General features: G+C 41.1%; 1 protein-coding gene and 1 long non-coding RNA gene across 3 annotated transcripts in view; both read right to left on the bottom strand.

Moving 5' to 3' along the window:
• The window catches only part of MCC (MCC regulator of Wnt signaling pathway), a 320126-nt gene extending 301028 nt beyond the window's left edge, over positions 1-19098 (bottom strand). For both annotated transcript variants that reach the window (XM_020780019.3, XM_072992456.2), the window contains exon 1: positions 18724-19098. In XM_020780019.3, the coding sequence (XP_020635678.3) occupies positions 18724-18878 (155 nt within the window). In that variant the 5' untranslated portion in view covers positions 18879-19098. The remainder of the gene's footprint in view (positions 1-18723) is intronic.
• On the bottom strand, positions 283-17766 carry LOC144587014 (uncharacterized). The gene is made up of 2 exons (XR_013542141.1): positions 4253-17766; positions 283-1225 (listed from the first exon to the last, which is right to left on the bottom strand). It is a non-coding gene; the product is annotated as an uncharacterized LOC144587014 (long non-coding RNA).
• Positions 19099-19710: the final 612 nt, after the last annotated feature.

The raw sequence follows: 19710 nt of genomic DNA, 5'->3' as shown, positions 1-19710 counted from the left end.
AAATAAATAAATACCTGTAAACTCTCAGGGATGTCAGAGGCCAGTAGCCAAGGCATCAATCTCCTAGCACCACTTTTTGAGAGCCACCCTCCATGAAGGACCACAGCCACTGTAAAATAGTGACTCCAAGCCCCATTTCAGAGAGGTGGTCCAGGAGAATACCATGTTTGATGGTAATGATAGCTGCCAAGAGGTCCAGCACAACTAAAAGGGTCACACTTCCCTGTCTAGTACCTCCTTGGTATTTTCATGCACACGAAGCAGCCATGGATCATCACCCAATTTTCTTTTTCTAAATGATGTTTGGAATACCATTTTTCTTTTGTGTTCCCAATATTGTTACTACTATTTTTGTATACTTTTCTATATTCAATGCTGTCTCTATTTTCCCATTTTTGTCTGTTTTCCTGTAGCTCACACAGTTCTTACATAATTCATCTTCTTTATTTACATTTCTACTTTTGAGCTTGTCTACTAATGCCTCTGTCAATTTAAAACAAGTAACATTTATATCTGATGATATCTGTACAGATATATCCACAAAAGCTCACATTGAAATATAAATGTATTTGGAGTGCCATAACATGTTTTTTATTGTTTTTAATTTTTTACTTTCATCTGAATATTTATATATGAGTTATCTGACGTGCAACTTTACTGATGCCTTGAAGAATCCCCCTTTTTAAAGCTGCATATGCAACTGGATCGCTTAGTCATTTAATTTCTACATTCTTCTACTTTTTGGGTATTTTTAAAACTTGAGATGAACCAAAGAGGTGGCAGGTTTATTATTTAAATTATATCCAGCATAAATTTTCACCAGCCAAACACCGTTCCAGTACCTCTGATTGATTAGAATATACAGTAATTTATTTGGTCTCTTGCTGCTGTCTCATAAGGGCTGCCATGAATATAGCCTCAATGAAGGGAATTTGAGTGTGGTACTGATCATGCCAAGGTTTTTTTCTTCATAAAATTGTATTATTGATTCTCCATGCTATTTTCATGCTCCTTGTCCATTCTTCCCAACAAAATGTCCACAGGCTCTTTTCTCTGTTTGCACTAAAATCCACCAATATGAAATGTAGGCATTGCTTTTTCTTCCTTTCCTCCTTCCTTCCTTTCGTAAATTCTTTGAGCTCTTCACAAACTTTTCTTATGCTTCCTTTCTCTTTTACAACAAACAGTTTTATACTTTTCCAATGCTGATGTTTGAGGGACTCCCCTGCAGGTGAAAAAGCATTAGTTGGTCTGAGTACAGAACATTCAGGAAACTTGTTCTCTTAACCTACCTATAATTATTCATTTTAAAAGGCTTTTCTGGAAAAATGAAATGCAGAAATGTGACTAGAATTAAGGTTCTGACACATCATATAAGAGTCCTCTGAATACCATCTTCTTAAAATAACCCGTAATCCACCAATTTCCTGAAATATTTTCCTTATGAATGACAGTCAAGTGATCACAATTTCTCACTCAATTAACTGTTTTGCAGCCTAGGCCTGTCCAGCTGTCTAGTGCAATTATGTATAACTCTGCAGTTCCTTGTAGAGCCCTTAAATTAGATTAAAGAAAGCCACAGTTACAAGTGCTACATTAGAAGGATGCCTTCTGAACTGTGATCACATGCCTTTATGAAAGTAGCAGCACTCTAAAATCCTGCTGGCATGACATCACCACCAGCAGCAGTTTTCAATCAATAAAAAGTTTCCCAGAGCCCTTACAGGCTTTGTGATTACTAGCGATCACCTTTGTCCTGAGATAGCCTTCCAGAGCCACAGAATAGGAGGAGTGATTTAAAAACAGAAAATCAAAACTTTCCCCAGAGTAAAGGGGATTTCTCAGGTAAACCTCAAAACCTGGGGGGCTCTAAAAAGTTTTTACTGCCCCCAAACTCCCTCATTGTGCAGCATAAAGTTACACAACAGGGTATATTTCCTTAACATATTGGCTGAAATCTTATACAGGTACAGTAATAAGTTGCAACTAGCATGGGCCCATTGCATGAATCCAATTTACAGAGTTCATTCAGCAAATCTCCACTGATTCAACTGGCCTATTCCAGTTGCAACTTACTACTGGATTTCAGCTATTTATTTACTTTTACATAACCATATTTTCAAAGTATTTTGTGCTATCATATTATTTTCAAACAGCCATACTTAATTTACAGAAACCATGGAACATACTGTTGTAATGTTTATTTTTCTTACTACTGTAAGTTTCCAACATGAACCCTATTTGCTGAGATACTGCTAGGCATCCTTCTACAGCCTACATGCCTACTATTGGCTCAGCCACCACTTGTTCTAGATGGCCTACCACATCTCCAGAACTACTCATTAGTTTTTGTGAATATGTGTTGTTTTGAAGTGTATAGCTACATATGTTTCTGCTGGATGTTTAAGAGAGTTTAACCCTTGTACTGTCTTCCAGACAAACAGTTTTAATTCAAATAAGATAACAATTCTAAAAACAATACTGTAGTGCATACACCTGAACTCTTCCCTCTGGCCAACCAGGAATCTGTCCATATAGGGGGCACTGTATTTTCAATTTCCAGCTCCCAGCATCAACATTTTAGGTATCAGTCTAAAAAATTGTTCAAAATTGTTCAAAAAAATTCTGAAGATATTCATTATGACAGTTGCCATAAGCAAGTCCCAAACTGCTAGCTGTGCTGATTCATAATATTACCGTACATAAATTCTAGCAGTTCTCTTTTCTACTAGGTGCAAATTGTTAGTAAATCTCATGAGTCCAAATTGTCCATTAAGGACCATGAAACACTCAAAACACTTCAGGTTACAACATAAACAGTTCATAATATAATCCCTTTCTTTTCCTCCCAATTCCACACGTGCTATGAGGACTTCAGCTGTGCTGAAGTGGAGAGGTGACATTATCACCTTTGCTAATCAAAATGTCCCAGCACTGTGACCATGTAAGCTCTGGCTCCCTTATACTACCGCCTGAGAAGATTTCTGTCTTGCACCTGGCACATGGTAACTTTTTTTAAAGCTCCATTAAATCAACTCAGCAGCTAGTGTCATGTGCAACTTTTTGAAGAATCAAAGCTTGCAAGCCGTGTTTTTCTACAGGCTTTTTTTTCCAGACCTTTCAACAGCATGCCATTATTAATCTCTAATCTAATGTCAAAAATCCCTTTGACTGCTTCTTTTCAAAGGAGGAACACATTCAGCATGAGTCTTCTAAACGAACAGTGAATGATGCTTAACTCCTAATAGCACAGTTTTAAACAATCCTATCTTATTTGCCCAGCTTACCATAAAATAAAATGCCATAGCATACATCAAAGTTGTGAGCTTGTAAACTGTACATTCATGTTGAATGTTCCAACAATACACTGCTCTATAGCTGCAAATTAATGCTCTCTGTAAAAAGTAAATATAGCAAGGAAAGCCTGTCTATCAGCAATTTCAAAGAACAAGTAGCATAACACTGTAAATATGGGGCATAAAAACAACAATAAAACACAATTATGAGCTACAGTGTTTCTTGTACTCTCCCACATCATCTGTAATTATCATGGCCTGAGTTTCTAATGCCCTGTTTCCCCGAAAACAAGACCTAACCTGAAAATAAGCCCTAGTATTTTTTTCAGCATGCTCGTAATATAAGCCCCACCCCAAAAAGAAGCCCCAGTTAAGTGAAACACTGCCCTCCACCATTGTGCAGCAACCAAAAGAAGATGACATGACTGTATTTGAATAAATGTAGATTGTTGTACATGAAAAACAATAAAACAACCCCTGAAAATAAGCCCTAATGCGTTTTTGGAGCAAATATATTAATATACTAGATAAGGTTTGTTACCATGTTTCCCGGAAAATAAGACAGGGTCTTATATTAATCTGTCTTATTTTGGGGGAAACATGGTAACAGACCTTATCTAGTATATGCATACATGACTGAACATAAATATATGGCTTACAATCACATACAGAAAAATCTGGAAACGTAATTTTGTAAATCTGTGAAATAACCACAATGCAGGATCGTCACATATAAAAGCCTGCTCAAGAAGGTGAAAAACTGAATATCAACTCAATTTCTTAAGATTCAGAGGACATATGGCAACCTTACATATGCTTTTTCACCTAACCAACAAAGTATCTATGATGCTGCAAACACATTATTCAGCAGATCTATTGGTTTTCTTCAATAAATTCTAAAATAAATTTGACAAATTTATTAAATTTGATAGTTGTTTATTATTAAAAGAGCATACCAGAGGCATTTTCGTCCAGGCGGTCTTCTCCAACTTAGTACCCTAATTGGACTAAAGTAGGACCCCATATCTGCAGGGGATTTGTTCCATGATGTACCATGAATGCCTAAAGCTGCAGATAGTAGCAAACCCTATATATAACATACATTTTTCATCATTCTCAGCCTGCACAGCCATTGGCAGGTAGTCCAATGAACCTCAAAGACACCAGGCCGAAGACTGCTGGTGAGGGAAACTTCAAGCAGCCAGACAGAAATAGCCTCTGTCCATTCTAAAAGGAAGGCAGACACTACAGATGCTAAAGCCTGATAAATTTTAGAAAGAGTAATATTGAAGAAAGAACATAGTTTTCCATTTTTCTGACAGTAGCATATATCCTTGTTGGAACACACAGGCAGGGACATAAAAATATTTTGCCCATGTGTTCTTTATGTGAAAAACAGATGGTCTCAACATGGCAAGAGAGCCTGCCAAAAATTATCAAGCCCCTTGCAAAAGACATATTGCCTCTAGAACCAATCAGTTTCTCCCTACTATGCTTTTTACAATTTGCACAAAATGTATTTTATGTCTCTGCCCTTTGTTAAGAAAAGCACATGCGCACACAGAGCAAGCATAAAAGACAAGCTGACTGCCCACAAAGAGACAAACAATTCATCTAATGTGTCTACTTTTTAGTAGCCCAGATACAGGCTAAAATCCTGTTGTGCAAATTATACCCTCAAATCCTGGTAGTGATTTTCATTAATAAAAGACTTTCCCTCCCATCCTGAAGCCTTCAGCAGCTCCTCAACAATAAGCATGACTACATGGGATGCTTGAGCCATTTAGAGAACAAATTGGAAATAATTCTCCCCTCCCAAAATCACAGCAGATTATGACACCATCACCATGTCACTTGGAGGGTCGGTGAGGAGTTGCAATCGTCTATAGTTCTGTCTCTTTGACCAGGCTTCCTATCCCTTTGAGAGGAGGTCATGAAGGCCTGTATTGTGTGGTGGACTTACAAGACAGATTGGGGATTCTATTGGTGTACCGCCCAGCCTGCTGCGTACCAACAGTCTCCCTGCCTGAGCTGACGGAGGTAGTCTCGGACCTGGTGTTGAGGACTCCCAGGCTGTTGCTGCTGGGGGACCTCAACATCCATGCCGAGGCTGCCTTGACTGGGGTGGCTCAGGACTTCATGGCCTCCATGACAACCATGGGGCTATCTCAATGTGCCATCAGCCCGATACATGAGAAGAGCCATGCCTTAGACCTGGTTTTCTCAATGGGACTGGAAGACGGTGGTTTGAACGTGGAGGGGCTGGTTGTGACCCCCAATGGCAATTTTTAGAGTATATATTTTAATTGTTTCATTTTTTTACTGTATTTTAATTGTTGTAGGCCGCCCAGAGACCTTTGGGTAGTGTGGGCGGCATATAAGTTAAACAAACAAACAAACAAACAAACAAACAAACAAATAAATAAATAAATTCATGCTTTCTCATCTAGCATAAAAAGATTTAGAGGTCACAATTTACATCTTTATTCATGTGTCAGGTTCTATTAAAACCGCATGTAAGAGCTTGTGGGAAACAAGCCTCTAATCCATTGTTCTCAAATATAGATCTTTAAAAGTGACTAGACCCTAACCATCAGCCATGCTGGCTGGGATTTCTGAAAGCCAGTAGCCCAACAACCCCTGGTGACCAAAATCTGAGAACAAGTGCAAAGTGACAAAGGTCCATGAGCGTGGAAGGCCTTTGATTTAAGTCATACTGGAGAGAAAAGTTAAAAACTTCCTGCTTCACTACTATACCCAGAGAGGGCCTCTTTCTTGGGCAAAATACTGTATATGTTTTCTTTCCTGCATTTTCATGCATTTAATTTTAATCAACTAAAAGTCAACTTATGCATTCCGAACCAAGAATAGAATAGAACACCATTAATTCCTTTGAAATTACTAAAAATAATCAATTGTACTCCTAACTAGAGAAATATGAACGAGCCACACAGTTTAAAATTGGACCTTTACGTGAACAACATGCTTAAATATTTACAGTTCCAGTTATGCTGAATTCTGTAATTCTGCAGTCAAGAATGCAAGTAGAAATTCACATATTGGCAAGTCATAAAGTGTTCTGTATTTTAGTAATGTGCAAAGAATGCCATTTAAGTAGGTGGGTTCCAAATTATACCTGCACTGCCAAACTCAACCCCTCCAAATATCAGTAACCAATTATTCTTTTATTTGCCATTTTAAAATGTCAGCTTAACTATTCATAGACTTATATTTAATTGTTCTCTCAGGAGGTGCCCTTTTCTCTCCATATGTGGCTTTACTACCCATCTAGTGTTCCAGGACGTTTCAATTTAATGCACAACAAAAGGTTTCCACAGCTGAGACGTCATATAAGTTCATTAGGTATGCAACAAGCTCATCTATATACACTAAATGAAGACATGGGGGAATAGGAAAGCACTTGCCTTTACCATAAAAATAAAGATCAGTTCCTCAAAAGATATAGAGGCCAAGAAGCACTTTCATAGACATGCTATTGAGCAAAAGAAAAATGCAAAAATGCTTCATTAATTTTGGAAATGCATAAAAAATGGAACACATTTGAAAGTTTTAAAACATTTGCAACCTGCAGAGTAAACTGCACATTTTAAAATAAAGGTGTTCCAGTCATTCTCAAATTTTACTTTGTGGCTGTTGGTGGTCTAATGAAGATTTACTGGTGCAGTACATTCATTAGGAGTTAAGCTTTTATAGGAGTTAAATTTCTCTTCTGGGCTTCCCTCTATTTGAACAGATGTTTGAACTCTCTTGCAGAAAAAGGTGAAGCCCTGGGGCTTGTATGTGGAAACAAGGAGTTAAAACTAACCTGCAGCATCTACTGGGACCATGACAACATCATGAAAAGGAAGCAAAGAAACATAAGCTACCCTGAGAGTTTTCTTTCAGCATTCAGGACGAAAGGCAACTACAGCCCAGTTACCTGTAAAGGTCATCACAGACAGATCACACCTACTCAGGGAACCTTTATTCATGCTCCACCTATCATGCCCACTCATGTAAATACTCTTGCTCACAAGGAACCTCTGATGACTAGCTAGTCACAGCAGCAACAGCTGGTATCTTTGGAGGAGCTACAACACTTGCAAACAAGCTAAATAAGATGTCAGAGATACTGTGTGGGAAGTAAAATAACATGGACCAAGCCTGTTGTGGTAGCTGTGAGGGGACACTCTCGGTATTTGTAGCAGGACTTTGTCCCATCTTCGAGTCTCCTGGAGGAGCACATGGCAGCCCCAATGACAAAGCTCGCAGGGGATGAGGGTAGGGTATAAGAAACCTATGCAAGAGTAGGGAAGAGAAACAACTGGGGCTAGATAAAAGCACAGGTGGAGTGGAAAGAATGGAGGCTAGGATAAGAGGAGGAGGCAGCAGGTAGGACAAGCCAGAAACATGGGCAAAGGCCTGGAAGGAGTTGCCACCTGTATTTCTCACCTCAGTGGAGGTGAAGCCAAGCGCCCCATGCATCTGTGAATTGGAGAGTGGCAAAGCTTGGCAAAGGGCTATGGATATTAAGAAATTATGCCCACCTTTACTCCTGAGGAAAGTCAGGGCCGCTGACCTCGAGGACTGGAGGAAGCCTGCCCACCCAGACACACCTCCACTCAGCATCAATGCAGGAAATGCTACCATCAGTGTTTGCACCTTGGCCAGCTCACCCAGGAGCTTGAAGAAGTCACCCCCCTGTGAGTGTTGACCTCCGTCAGGGACTACCAAGACCCTCACTGAAGGGTAGCATTGGACTGGGGATAGTGAAGGGAACTCAATCCCAGAGAAGAACAAAGGATGGACTAGGAAAAGAGAAGGGAAAATCGCTATGTGGAATGCACGGCAAGATATCTCAGAGTCCTCTTTCTGTGGGTTCAGGACAGTTGCCAAAACCAATAAAATCTGTTAAAGAGCATCTCTGCTTCCATATCTCCATGATAGAAGACTCTTTCCCAGAATCCCCCTCACTTGGAAGAGGTGGCATGGCCCACAGAAGTAACTAACAGAAGATGGACATTACTGTATTTAAGTCAAGAATGCAGGCAGATGGTGAACTGAAAACCAGGGATACACTTCCGTACACCATTTTACAGTGAGGCATCCCTCTGCTTGGTCCAGAAGTCACCAGAGTTTGACAGTGAGCGCAGGTGTAGGGCAGTGGTTCTTAACCTTGGATTACCCAGGTGTTTTTGAACTGCAACTCCCAGAAACCCCAGCCAGCACAGCTGGTGGTGAAACACCTGGGTAACCCAAGGTTAAGAACCACTGGTGTAGGGCATCAGTCAGCACTGCAAGAAGAGACAAACTTGTGAATACAGCCTGAGAGAAAGTACAAGCCTTTATCTCCACATTATGCAGCCAGGGTATTTTCATGGCTTATTATGCTTAATAATCTAAGAATTTACTGATTTAATTAACCAACCAAACAAAAAACCTACGGCTTGAAATCCAGTCAGCAGTCCCACTGAATCAATGGGATTTACACAAGTGTTAAATCACAATTCAGCAAATAATTCAGTGATTCTACTTTATGAGACTACTAACTACCCTCTGAATCAATGGGATTTACACAAGTGTTAAATCACAATTCAGCAACTAATTCAGTGGTTCTACTTTATGAGACTACCAACTGCATTTAGGCCTACCTGTGTGACATGCTGCATTCAAGGTTTTCCACATTCACTCAAGCTCCAAAATGCTAGTTGTTAAGGGACTCAATTATAACAGATGTGTTGTTCTGGCAACACAGATACAACAGGGAATCCTATGCTGTGTTCTACCATTGCCTTGGAAATGGCTGTCAATGGCAAAAACAAGCAAGTCCCAGATTTGTCCACCATGAAAAAGGACACACGAAATCTATGCAATCAGCACTGCAATTCCAAAGTACAAGTGACCAACTGGCAACCTTTCCATTTCCAGTGAATGACAGAAGTTGGATGGGTCATCTAGTCCAACTCCTTATCACAGATAAAGACTCCTTCCTCTTGACCCTTTATGTGAGAGATTGGACAAGACAAGAGTATAAAATTGTGCAAGTGCCAACATAACATTACAAAGCTAAACACTCCTGATTCAGAGCCATATTTTTTCAGACAGCCTAGTTCTATATTATAATAGCTATTTAACAACAAAACACTTCTGAACATGTACAACGTGGAATTTCCTCTCAACTGAATCACCAGCACTCTTTCTCCAGTAGGTTTTCCAATAAGATCAGGTTGTAACTTCCTTGTCCACAAGTAAACATTTTATTTAAAGAACATACCATGCTATTTAAGAGTAGAAAACCAATGCTGCTGTAGCCTATTCCACTTTTCATATGTTACCATACAATCTGTTCCTCTACAAGCCAATTTGTTACTCTTTAACCCCTTTCCTCAAATTTTTCCCTTCCCCACTGAGGATGATTATGCTGGCGATCAGATTTACAATGAAAGCACAGGAAGAGAAATAATTAGTATGTTTAAAGTATGCACAGCTGTTCATACTTCTTTATATTAAATCACTTTGTATTAGTTTATCTCAAAGGCAAGACTGTTACTAAGAGACCAAATATATGAACTAACACTGCAATGTTATAGCAAGCTACTCTGTCCTAACCCAAGTTCTTGTACTGTATACGGTTTCCACCTAAGTTCACACATAGTTATATGATGCAGTTCAGTAACCTACGAAGCCTTAATCTTTCCTGTACTGTGCAAGGAATTCAAAATAAAATACACTGGCTGAAATCCTGTTGTTTAGTGTAGGAAGTTGCAATTAAAGTAGACAAATTAGATCAGTGGAATTTACAGAGGTGTTGACTCAGCAATTCCCACTGATTCAACCGGCCTACTCTAACTGTGACTTACAATACCATGCTATTCCATGTTCTCAGTGTGATGTGGTGGCTAGAGTGACGGACTAGAACTCTGCAAAACAGGGTTCAAATCCTCACAACCATGGAAACTGACTGAGTGGACGGGAAATTATCTTCCTTACCTTAAAAGCCCTATTAGGGTTGCTATAAGTCAGTTCTGACTTGACAGCACAGAACAACAACAACAAATACTAATTAACAAGGTCTCAGCCTTTTCCTTCCTCTCTTTCAATTTGTTTGCTCATTCTGAACCATCAGAGAACGTTCACACACTGCAACCAAAAAGCCTATGGGGGAGACATACTTTAGGGAAATATTTTATCAGCATTAATCACCAACTGATACCTGTCCTTTCACCCCTTCATTTCACAGCACACACCACTACACCCAATAAGTCCACAGGTGGGAGGAGAGGCAAGTGGAGCTGTGCCCTGGCAGCTGTTCAAGAGTACTGGATATCAACACTTTGCCTGCTATATTGTATCTTTGATCCTTAGCAGATTCATTACTGAAGGTTTTCCTTATTCACTTACTGCTGAGATTTCCCTTTGCAAAAGGATGCACAGTAACATGGATTCACCCGCTCTTGAAACATCCTTGCCCAAGAGCCTGGAGCCAACACAACACAAATCAGTCAATACACAGATTGTTTTGAGCCTAACAGAGGTTTAAGAAGAGAATGGGATAAAAAGATGGGGAGAATTCTCAGGAGCTGTGGGCCAAATAGCAGAGGTCTTTAAGGTTTTGGTGAAAGAGTGTCTCTTGTCAGCCTTCATTTTTTGTTTTATTTTTGTTTCTACTGTCGGCAACCTTCAGCAGTTCCCAAACTCTTTCCAGGCTACAGTAACGGCACTATGTGTGTGTTTTAAATAAATCCTCATATTAGTCTTGCTCCAAATATATAGAACTATTACATTCAGAATTACCACAGTCTCTTCTTTTGCTTAACATCCAGACTGAGGAAAGGCTCTGGAGAACTCAAGCACTTGCTCACTAATTTGCAAAATCTCACGAAAGAAACATGGTTTAGTGATAACTTGTGACTGGAAGACAAAACTTCTTAACTTTTGCGAGTGCCTGAGAGTCATGGAAGACACCTTTTTTGGCTCCACATTTATATAAATTAACTTACTTCATTTGGTATTGTGTCTTCAAGATTTAAGTTTGGGAATCTTTTGAAGTTTGATTTCAGGAAAGATTGCCCCAACCATCTCTCTGTAACACTCACCTGCTTTTTCCAATAGTGAACTACAGTACTTGTAATGTCTGCTCCTGTTGTTATTTTATCCTAATAACAGGAACCCAAATAGTATTTTGCAGTCAGTGCTACCCTACACTAAGGAGTCCTCAGACACCAGGACAAAATCTTCCACTGAATGAGTTGTGGGGTAGTTTCAGTCCACAAGATAAGTCCAACGTACTGAATTATCATCCTTGTTACATGTTGTTGTTACATTCACAGGGTTGTCTCCAACTTATGGTAACCCCAACATCAATAGCCTGTGTGATGTTGTGGAAAGAGTGATGGACTAGGACTCTGGAAGACAGGGGTTGAATCCTTGCTCAGCCATGGAAATTCACTAGGGGAGCAGAACTGGTAAAGCCACTCCTTAAATATCTCACCTTGAAAGCCCTATGCATATTAGGATCGCTATAAGTCAGTTCTGACTTGACAACACATAATAATATAAACAAGGGACCTTCAAAATGTCCTGTTCTTAACAGCCTTGTAAACTCAAGGCTGTGGCTTCCTTTAGGAAGCCAATCCATTTCATATTCGGTGTTCCTCTTTTTTTCTGCTCTTTCAACTTTTCCTACATGATTGTCTTTTCCAGGAAGTCTTGTCAGGTGGCCAAAGCATGGCAGCCTTAGTTTCATCATTTTTTTTGCTTCTAGAATAACTTCAGGCTTAATTTGCTCCAGGACCCATTTGTTCATCTTTCTGGTGGTCCAGTGTATTTGCAAAGCTTCTCCTCCAGCACCATGTTTCAAACAGATCATTTTTTTTCTCATCAGCTTTCTTCACTTTCCAGCTTTCATACCTGTACAAACCAAACTAGTAGAGAGATAAAATACACCTTTAATTGACATACTGTATTTGCCTACATGAAACCATTCTGTCTTTCCATATTCTGTCCTACCAATAGCTTCTTGTCCACAATATGGGTTATGTGTGTGTGTGTTTAGTCGTTTAGTCGTGTCCAACTCTTCGTGACCCCATGGACCAGAGCACGTCAGGCCCTCCTGTCTTCTACTGCCTCCCGGAGTTCTGTCAGGTTCATGTTGGTTGCTTCGCAGACACTGTCCAGCCATCTCATCCTCGGTCGTCCCCTTCTCCTCTTGCCGTCACACCTTCCTAACATCAAGGTTTTTTCCAAGGACTCTTTTCTTCTCATGAGATGGCCAAAGTACTGGAGCCTCAGCTTCAGGATCTGTCCTTCCAGTGAGCACTCAGGGTTGATTTCCTTTAGAACTGATAGGTTTGTTCTCCTTGCAGTCCAGGGGATTCTCAAGAGCCTCCTCCAGCACCACAATTCAAAGGCATCAATTCTTCGGCGGTCTGCTTTCTTTATGGTCCAGCTCTCACTTCCATACATCACTACAGGAAAAACCATAGCTTTGACTATTCGGACTTTAGTTGGCAAGGTGATGTCTCTGCTTTTCAAGATGCTGTCAAGATTTGTCATCACTTTCCTCCCAAAAAGAAGGCGTCTTTTAATTTCAGGGCTGCTGTCTCCATCTGCAGTGATCATGGAGCCCAGGAAGATAAAATTTGACACTGCCTCCATATGGGTTATGCATTAGGCCAATTGAGTGCTGAGCACACCCATTTTTTTCTTTCAATCCATACTTTCTCATGATCAGTTAAATGCTTTGCTGTAGTCTCTAAAGCAAGGACTGGTCTTGTTTTGATATTCTCCACTATGCTCCACTAGCTAGGGTGTATTTGCAATATGATCCTTACTGCTGTTTCCTTTGTGGAATCTAGCTTGAACGTCAGGCATTTTTCACTCTATATGGGGTTAAAGCATTTGTTGCAACATCTTGAGCATCACTTTCCTTGCATGGGAAATAAAGAGTCCTATAATTAATGTACTCCTTTGTATCACCTTTCTCAGGGAGTGGAATGCATATTTAACGTTTCTAGTCTGTGGACCATTGTTTTGTTTTCCATATTTGCTGGCATATTCATTTTAGGATTTTGACAGATTCGGTCTCTGTAGTTGAAATATTCCCATTGGTAACTCATCTACTCCTGTTTCTTCCAAGTGCTTTCAGAGCAGCTTTCACTTTGTTGTTGTTGTTTAGTCGTTAAGTCATGTCCGACTCTTTGTGATCCCATGGACCAGAGCCTCTTGCTTTCACACCTTCCTAACATCAGGGTCTTTTCCAGGGAATCTTATCTTCTCATGAGATGGCCGAATTATTGGAGCCTCAGCTTCAGGATCTGTCTTTCCAGTGAGCACTTGGGGTTGATTTCCTTCGAAATGAATAGGTTTGTTCCTTTGCAGTCCAGGGGACTCTCAAGAGTCTCCTCCAGCACCACAGTTCAAAACCATCAATTCTTTGGCAGTCAGCCCTCTTCCAGTAGTGATGTATGGAACCTCTCACTTCCATACATCGCTACTGGAAAAACCATAGCTTTGACTATGGTTTTTTGACTTTGTCGGCAAGATGATGTCTCTGCTTTTTAAAATGCTGTCTAGGTTTGTCATCGACTTCCTCCCAAGAAGCAGGCGTCTTTTAATTTCATGGCTGCTGTCACCATCTGCAGTGATCATGGAGCCCAAGAAAATAAAGTTTGTCACTACCTCCATACCTTCCCCTTCTATTTGCCAGGGTCCGGTGGCCATGATCTTTTTTTTTTTTTTTTGATGTTGAGTTTCTGATCTTTTTTTTTTTTTTTTGCTCTCTTCACTTTCACCCTCATTAAGAGGTTCTTTAATTCCTCCTCACTTTCTGCCATCATAGTGGTATCATCTGCATATCTGAAGCGGTTGATATTTATTCCAGCAATCTTAATTCTGGCTTGGGATTCATCCAGTCCTGCCTTTCGGATAATGTATTCTGTGTTTAAGTTAAATAATGGTAATACAATCTTTAAACTTCTATTTCTTGCTTTATGGTTTTCATTTTACATTGATTCACACTTCTCATCGTCCAACTGCATTCACCATGCAATATAATGTTTTTTTGGCCTAAATCCAATTGTGTCAGTAGTAACAGTCTTATCTGTACTTGTCCTATGCTCTTCTCCAGTAGTTTACTGAGTGCTTTCCAATCTGGGAATCCCCTCTTCAAGCCAATATCTATTTATTTATTTTATTTATTTATTTATTGGACTTATATACCGCCCCACAGCGCTACAAGCACTCTCCGGGCGGTTTACAATTTTTTTTAATTATACAGGCTACACATTGCCCCCCCCAGCAAGCTGGGTACTCATTTTACCGACCTCGGAAGGATGGAAGGATGAGTCAACCTTGAGCCGGCTACCTGGGATTTGAATCCCAGGTCGTGAGCACAGTTTTAGTTGCAGTACAGCGTTTTAACCACTGCGCCACGAGGCTCATTGAAGACCCTCCACCAGTATTACTTTGAATGTCCATGACAAATGGCTAAAATCTGGGAAACTGTTTACAGCTCTTGACTATGCTAGACAACACCTACATAACAGGTCTAGTTTGTTTAATATGATTCTGAGAGACTAGAATTTCCATCCTGGTGTATGGCATACAAAATTATGAGTGCAAAAGCCTTCAGAAACTGCAGTAAATGTCTAAGGACAAATTCTTAGATCACACACAAGCTAAACAATAAGCATTACCGGACACATTAAACTATGTATAAATTATCCCTAAATTATCAATGTGCATGAACAGAAAATGTAAAATCTGAGATATTCAGTATATTCAGCCTTAACAGCCTGATCCTAAATTTTCAGTGGGATAACTTCCCAGAACGAATGTTTCAAATTCCAGCCTCAGGCACAATCTAGTGCAAAAACTTCAGGATCTAAGTGTTAAAAGTAAGTTTCACTACACTCAGCATTACTTGCTCGTAAGACAATATTTGGAACAGGTTGTAAAAGTTGTAAATTCCATCCTGATCTCTAGAGATTCATTTGTAAATACCAAAATGCTACCCTTCAAAGACAGCCAGATGTAAGTAAATAAAAATACCTTGTTTACCACTCTGTTACAGAGACTGGCTTTGCAATATCAAATCAAACAGACAGGTGTTGGTAGATTAACAGTACAGAAAAGCACTAAATTCCACAACATGAAAGCATCCATCTTACCAATTCCCTAACATTTAAAAACCATAAAACCACTGAACCCACTCTCTTCATGATCGTGATGCAAACTGAATTCCCATCATGTCTGCTATAGAAAGTGAAGACAGATTTCTGGAGTGAAAACTAGAATTAGGAACTAACTACTAGAAGTTGGATTGCTTCTCCTCCTTTGCTTCTTTCCTTCTAAAGGGAAAAAAGTGAAGATGAACAATTTCTGCCTAATCTAATGGAAAGAAGATATATGCATATCATCCATCTTAATTATTGCACCATCCCTGATGTAATTGTGCACCAGTATCCCACTCTCTGTATAAGATATGTTCTGCTGGAGAGATGTATAAAAGTTTTTTAGCTCTCTATAAGCATTCTGCTTCTATTTGTTCCAAAGCATCATTCATTTCAACAGAGATCACCAGAACAATTATATTAAAAGCAGAAGTCAGTAGAACATTCCTTACGTACACACATATGCACATATATCCAGGCACTATCTTAACAAGCTCCTTTCTATTGTGTTTCTCATTCCCAACAAATGAGGATAGCAACCCTTAAAACCTCAACAATCTTAGCATCTGTATCTTGAATCACAAAGATCTCAACAAAATATATTGTTCTTACTGTACTTTGTATCTACAGCATGGAAGATGTAGCAGTGCCACCACTTACAGCTCCACCAAAATGTCATGAACCTTGCAGAACATTTTGGCTCAGAACCTTTTTACACCAACGTCAACCTTTGAAAGGCTAATGGATTAATGGTGAGACTGATTAATGCTGACAAAAGGCAATGCAGTCCTCTCATGTGAGGTCTTACTCCTTGGCTTCATTCATTAGCCTCCCTTCACAGAAAAAAAAAACAGCACCACTACAGCTGCTACACAGCAAACACTGGTGAAATTAAACAGTTTTATACTCTGAATTTAATGGCCTTACGTTAAGCCCGCTTTCTTAGATTATCATGTTTATGGCTTTGATTCACTGCTGTGTTTGGAGGGCCCCCCGCATACACCAATTCTGCCAAAAGGATCTTTAGAATTCTCCCTCAAAGTTCTGGGCTGAAAACCAGTGGCAGCTGGGTGAGGGGTGATCCCCTTGAAATGCTTGGGTGAGATACCCATGCTGAAAAAACTACTGACAAGTAATGCAACTTGTAGCCTTGAAGATACTGTTGAGTTGTAACTCCAAGCTTCCCTCACTATTGGGTATGCCAGCTAGAGATGAGAGATGTTGCAGTTCAGCATCACCTGAAGGACTACAAGTTCCCCATGCCCCAAAAAATAACCTTTGAACTGGAGAGCTGGAAGGGATCCTATGGATTATCGAGTCCAGCACCTCTCAAAGAGGAACAATGGGGAGTTGAACTCCCAACCTCTACTTAAGCCACTGAGCTATCCAGCAGTTCTGAGCTATCCATAAAGGAAAGTATACAATTTCTCAGGCAAAGGAACTCAGAGTTCAGTGACAAGACAGTGAAACAACCTTTAATTTTAATTGATAAAAATGAAACAAATTTTAATATATTCCTGTGATTTTTCTGTAAACAAAACTAACAGCTCACCTTAACTTGGGTTGCAACTATACTGGCAAGCCCAAATGGAGCAATTCAGCTTTGCTATGACTTCATTTGCAGTCAGTTTTATACTTCTGTTTGGACTAGATGATCCATGGAAATTGTGGGTTGTTTTGCTTTGTCCACACTTGCCGCTCACTCTGATGCGGGTCTGAGGCACACCACATCCCTGAGCTCCCCTTCCTTTGATCCCACCCTTTGCAAACCCCCAGCTCTCCTTTATCATTCATTGTAAAACCTTTGGGCTGTCAGAAGTGTTGCATGGCACCAGAGAGAACAGACAGCTTTCCAAAGTTCTCCATAACATACAGACACATACACACATATCGTAGAAATATAGCAGTCTGCTGAAGTTTGTCGAAGTTGTTTCTAATTCATATCAATTCTTATCTCTCTCTTTTTTACAATGGAGAGGTAATCTAGCACTAAACTAGTACATCAATGTAGTGATATGGTGATCCAGTGCTAAACTCAATAGTTTGTTTTTTTAAAAAAATTAAAAAAATACTTTGAGGCTACGAAAAATAGCCGCCTAGAGTGGTCGTTCGACTAGATAGGTGGGGTACAAATGCAATCAAGCAAGCAAGCAAGCAATCAAGCAATACTAAGGGAAAGATTGTGGAGGTGGTTGTCCCTGCTCTCCAAAGGATCACACCCAGCTTAGTACATCACCAAAATAACACCCACAATCACCTGCCCCTCCTTATGGACAACAAAACAACTGATTACACACAGAAAAGTCCATCTGAACAATTTCAGCTTTAAAAAAAGTAGAAGTAGAAAAAACTCTTGTGCTGAGCAAAAATGGCTGGTTTGAATTGGCCTTTGCATTAGTACGTGATCAACTGAAAAAGTGAATTCATCCCTTTTGCACACCCACAGCTAATCCCACAGTATTTGCCCCTTGAGTCACAGCCTTGAACTGTAGTTAAAATTCACAACCTGCAGAGTCAACCTGTTAAGTAGCCACTATCAGCATTTCTACATTTAGGGTTAGTAGAAAATGTTTCCATGGCAAATGACATAACTTCCTGATACTGTAAGTGGCATTTGAATGTTCAGTAGCAATTTATAGCTACAATTATAGTAAGAAATTGGGGAAATGCAGGTAAAATCCAGGAAACTGGAGTTACAACTTGCAGTATAACAGTTTCTTCCAAAGCTGCTGGATATAGCTCAGTGGTTTAGGCATCTGGCTGTTGAGCCAGAGGTTGGGAGTTAAGATTCCTCACTGTGGCTCCTTGACTTGATGATCCGTGGGGGTCTCTTCCAGCTCTCTAGTTCTAAGATTCTTCCAGCCTTCAGGTTGTGCACCAGCGGGTCCTAATCTTGGGCAGCCCAGGTATTCTTGGACTGCAACTCCCAGAAGCCTTCCCCACTAGCTGTGCTGACCGGGGTTTCTGGGAGTCGCAGCCCAAGAATACCTGGGCTGCCCACGGCTGGGACCCCCTGTTTTACGCGAAAGATTGTAGCACGCCCTAAGCTCAGCTTGGCAGAGGCCGGTGCTTCCGATGCTCATCCCTCCCCGTGCCCGTTGCTCAAGACCCAGCGGGTGCCCGCTGTGTTGGCACTTCCCACCGCCCCTCCTAATTCTGCAGAGTGCAATTAGCAGCCGAGAAACTTGCGGCGAAGTTGAGCTGCCCACTTTCTACGGCGGCCACCACGGAGGGAAGCCGAGGACAGTGCTTACCGACTGATATAGCCGTCGCCGTCCCCGTCGCAGGTCTGGAAGAGGCGCCTCATCCTCTCCTCCTCGCCCGTGCTGGAAGTGTCGCTGCTGCTACTGCCCGTGCTGCTTATGCTCACCTCCACCACCACGGCCGGGGCGGCCGCGGCCGCCATCATGAGCCCTCTCCAGAGGAAAGGGTGGGAGGGGGTGTGACTGCAGCGGCTACCCAAACCCCCTCAGCCAGCCAGCCAGCCGAGCTCCTCCACAGCCTGCCTCTGCTTGCCGCCCTCCAGGCGCACACGAACAATCCCCTCACGGGCCCGCCGCGCCTACAAAAGCGCGAGCAGCAGCACAATGCAAAGCAGAAGCCGACCGGCCGGAGTGTGTGTGTATGGGGGGGGGGGGGTTTCAGACGCTTCGCCTCCTCTCGCGCACGAATTCAGCGTGCGCCCCTGTGCGCGCCAATCAGCAACATGATAGTGGCGGGGGCACGCCTTTGAGGTTGCAGCTGTAACAGCAGACGACGGGGCACGGAGGGCCCGTGGGGTCGGGCGAGAGGCTTAATAAAGTTGAGGGGGGAAAAAGGTGGCGGGAGTTGCCTAGGGAGCCGTTTGGGGTTGTCATGCAAGTTTATACGGCGCCTCTCCGAGTTTAGCCACGGTGCTTGCTGTACGACTGTGTCAAAGGTTGCGCATGAAAAGCTTAACATGAACCTTGTAGGTTCAGAGTGCATTTTCCGTAAATAAGCAACATCATTTAAGTGTCTCCTTAGCAGTGGAGGGGTATCTTCATCATGAAAATCCTTAAGAATTACCTCCTTCGGATGCTAACAGCTGCATTGATGCCTTTCAACAAACCAGTTTTAGCAGTTTTCACGTTCATTGGGAGCAGATATTTTGTAAAACTAACGGGTCTTAATTCCCCGTCCAAAACCGAGCCATCATCAAATACTTCACATTATCACATCTATTCTCTCCATCTAAGAGGTTATTAATAAAATCACACCAG

This window comes from Pogona vitticeps, chromosome 2 (genome assembly GCF_051106095.1).
Source record: "Pogona vitticeps strain Pit_001003342236 chromosome 2, PviZW2.1, whole genome shotgun sequence".
Taxonomy (NCBI): Eukaryota; Metazoa; Chordata; class Lepidosauria; order Squamata; family Agamidae; genus Pogona; species Pogona vitticeps.
This window is presented reverse-complemented; position numbering and strand designations above follow the sequence as displayed.